Raw genomic sequence first — 3,093 nt, 5'->3', positions numbered from 1 at the left:
TGGAAAGAGCGTGAGCCAGGCCTGAGGACAAATTCAGCCTCTTGACTGGCCTGTCTCGAACAACCGCTGAACTTTCAACCTCCAACCACTTATTAAAATTGAAGTGGAAAACTTAATCTGATTGTCAGCAGTCCTGGCTGGTACCTCCTGCTCCTTCTCGACAGCAGGGTTGTGTTTTGCAGTATTGACATCACGGGAAGCCAGCACGTGGTTGCAGACGGGGCAGGGATGGGGGAATTATTATTATTATCCTGAAGGGATGGGCCAGGCCCTCGCTGGAGGTCGGGGGTGAGCAGCCAACGTCCCTTCTGGTAAGCTGAGGTCAGTGCTGTGTTAGCTACAGAAGTGAGGTGCCTGTTCGGGGGGGTTCCCTGCTGCTGTAAGGGATAGTTTGATGCCTCTGCCTTATGAAGGTGTGAGGGTGGAGGGGACCGGGTCCTTTCTCCCTTCCAGGAGGAGAGGGAGAAGCGGCGGCTGGAGCAGCTGGAGCGCAAGAAGGAGCTTCAGCGCCTGCTGGAGGAGGAAGACTCGAAGCTGAAAGGGAAGTCGCCCAAGCAGGCCACTCCGGGCAAAGTCACCAGGGCCCAGATCGAGGAGACAATCAGAAAAGATCAGCAGCAGAAGGAGAATGCAGATACAGGTTTGGTGGTACCATAGAAAGGCCCTGACAGCCGCAGGGGGCTGGGGAGCGGGAAGGGGGGCTGTTCCTTTTTCACCTACTGTCACTGAAGGACAAGGTGTTTGGAAAGCAAGAGCTGCCTGCAGCTATTCTGTGCTGCGTGCTTTGCTGTGTCTGTGTCTAACACGCCGATGGGGGGAAAAAGAAACCTGTCGCCTTGAGGTGGAGGAACAGAGCTGCAGAGCAGGCACTCTTCTCTTCCAGGACTGGGACTGAACTCTGGCTGAGTTTTCTCAGCGCTTTCTTCAGAGTGCTTTGGAAAACTCTCTTCTGAGGGTTTTGCACAGGCTGGATTTGATGTTAACGGCTCTTCCTTTCCCCTCTCCCTGTGCAGTGGAGAAGGAGAAGACTCACTTGGAGGTGCCCTTGGAAGAGAACATCAACAGAAGGGTACTGGAGGAGGGATCCGTGGAGGCCAGGACAATTGAAGATGCCATTGCTGTCCTCAGGTACGGTACTCTCCTTTGAAGGTGTTCCTTTCCCTATCAGAAATTTTTGCAGATGCTTCCTCCCCCAGAACTGGCTTCTTTTTACGCTGTGGCTGTGACTTTCTATCTCGAGAGCGAGAACAGGACACGTTCCCTGTCCTGTTGTTCTGTAGAGAGTACTTGAAGTGGGTATGGGAAATATCATGGGGTTTTCTGCTTTATCACCCAAGTTATTCTGTATGCACTTGGTTGCACTGACAGGGGATCAGAGCGGGGGGAGTGGCGGGTGCCTGCCGGGAGGTGTCTCTGACGCATGTCTCTCTCCGAATTCCTTCCTGGCAGCGTTGCCAATGATCTGGACCGGCACCCCGAGCGCCGGATGAAAGCTGCCTTCACAGCTTTTGAAGAGCTCAATCTGCCGCGCCTGAAGCAAGAGAACCCCAACATGCGCCTGTCCCAGCTCAAGCAGCTCCTCAAGAAGGAGTGGATGAAGTCTCCAGAAAACCCCATGAACCAGCGGCACAAGGCGTACAACAGCCAAAAGTAGAGCTAGAGCCGATCATCCCCCACGGACAGTGGGCTGGAGCCCCAGGGCTCTGCTCTGACGAAAACAGGAGACACAAGGAACCTCCTCTCCTTTTGTTTCACTTCCCTACCCCCACTTTCTGTCTTTCTCTGTTCTTGGATTTAAGATAAGCACGAGGCCATGGCTCGCCTCGGGACCCTGCCGTCCTCCCTGATGGCCTGTCCCCCTCAACGTGCTCACCCTTCCACAGGCAGCTGCTGCAGAGCGACCTGGACAGACTAACACTACCTGCATCCTTCCAAATTCGGTTGTTATCTTACAAAAAACGCTCCTAACTCGCTTCCAGACCTTCAGAATGGGCAGCGCTTGCGAGGTGTAACGTCAGCACTGCCGCCTGCCGAGGCAGGGACCCCCGCGCGCTGGCTAGCACCGTGTTAACCCGCTCACAGCCTGGACCTGAGCCAAACTGCATTCATCCCTGTCTCTACCGTGGCTGCACCGCGCCCTCCTGCTCTGCAGGGTAAATTTTTTGCAACCATCACGAGGAAGGCACCTGCCCTCCGTCATCCTCAGTGCTGGGATGTCCCTGAAGAGATTCCAGACTGGGATCGCTGTTGGCCCTGCCTGCTGCCGGTCACCTCTCTCCCCTTGATCTCAACTGGCGGTGCATTAGATGGGGAAGAGGAACCACAAGGGGAGCGGAAACTCTGTCAGCGTGGTGTTGTGAGGAAGAGAGAAAATAACCTTCCGTCTTCAAGGAGGAATGGGAGAAATAACACAGCACAGCGTGGTTCCTTCCTGGTCTGCGCAGGACACTGGTGCCAGACTTCTCTGTGTCACTTTCCTGGTGGCCTTGCCCAGAGCCTCGCACATTGCTGGTGGGACAGGAGGGTTCCTGGAGGGGCTGCAACCCCGCGCTACCCAAGAACTGCCCTGAGAAGGGAAGCTGCTCCTTCTCCCATCGCTTCTTCCCCTGCCTGCTCCCAGGCTCAGGCAAGAAGGTGTCCCGTGGTCCCGTGGAAGGGGATGTGACGCTGTCAGCTCCACAGCTTCCCCCACCGTTGGACTCGGGGCACTGACCTGGCCGTGCCCCCTCTGCTCCCCTTCGGCCGGAGTCCCGTGGTCTGTCCGCTGGCCCAAGCAAAAAGAAATCGGTGAGGTCTCTTGGGAGGGCTGCGGCAGCACCCAGGCAGGGCTGGAGAGGCTTGGCCCTGGGGCCACGGTGGAGTCCTGCCCCTCGCCTTGAGCAGGCACTGGGTTTTCCTCTCTTCCCTCTCCCCTTTCACCTCTCTCCTGGTCTTCTTTGGGAGTAAAATTCCTTCCTAAGGTCTAAACCCTTGACCAGGCAGCAGCTCCACTGCCATCGGTGCTTACCTGTGTGTATAACCGGGGCTGCCGAACCGAGACAAACTCACAGCTGGCTCGGCATCCGGCTGGCGATTCTTCTGATGGTACTAAAC

General features: G+C 56.4%; 1 protein-coding gene across 1 annotated transcript in view; it reads left to right on the top strand.

Moving 5' to 3' along the window:
- CCDC124 (coiled-coil domain containing 124) overlaps window positions 1-1,745 on the top strand; it is an 8,332-nt gene extending 6,587 nt beyond the window's left edge. Inside the window, exons 2-4 of the mRNA XM_009705385.1 lie at window positions 454-640; window positions 1,014-1,128; window positions 1,450-1,745. Of these exons, the coding sequence (XP_009703687.1) occupies window positions 454-640; window positions 1,014-1,128; window positions 1,450-1,654 (507 nt within the window). The 3' untranslated portion in view covers window positions 1,655-1,745. The remainder of the gene's footprint in view (window positions 1-453; window positions 641-1,013; window positions 1,129-1,449) is intronic.
- Window positions 1,746-3,093: the final 1,348 nt, after the last annotated feature.

The sequence above is a fragment of the Cariama cristata genome, unplaced genomic scaffold (genome assembly GCF_000690535.1).
Source record: "Cariama cristata isolate BGI_N322 unplaced genomic scaffold, ASM69053v1 scaffold35778, whole genome shotgun sequence".
NCBI lineage: Eukaryota > Metazoa > Chordata > Aves > Cariamiformes > Cariamidae > Cariama > Cariama cristata.
The sequence above is the reverse complement of the archived record's forward strand: the minus strand, read 5'-3'. Positions and strand labels throughout refer to the sequence as shown.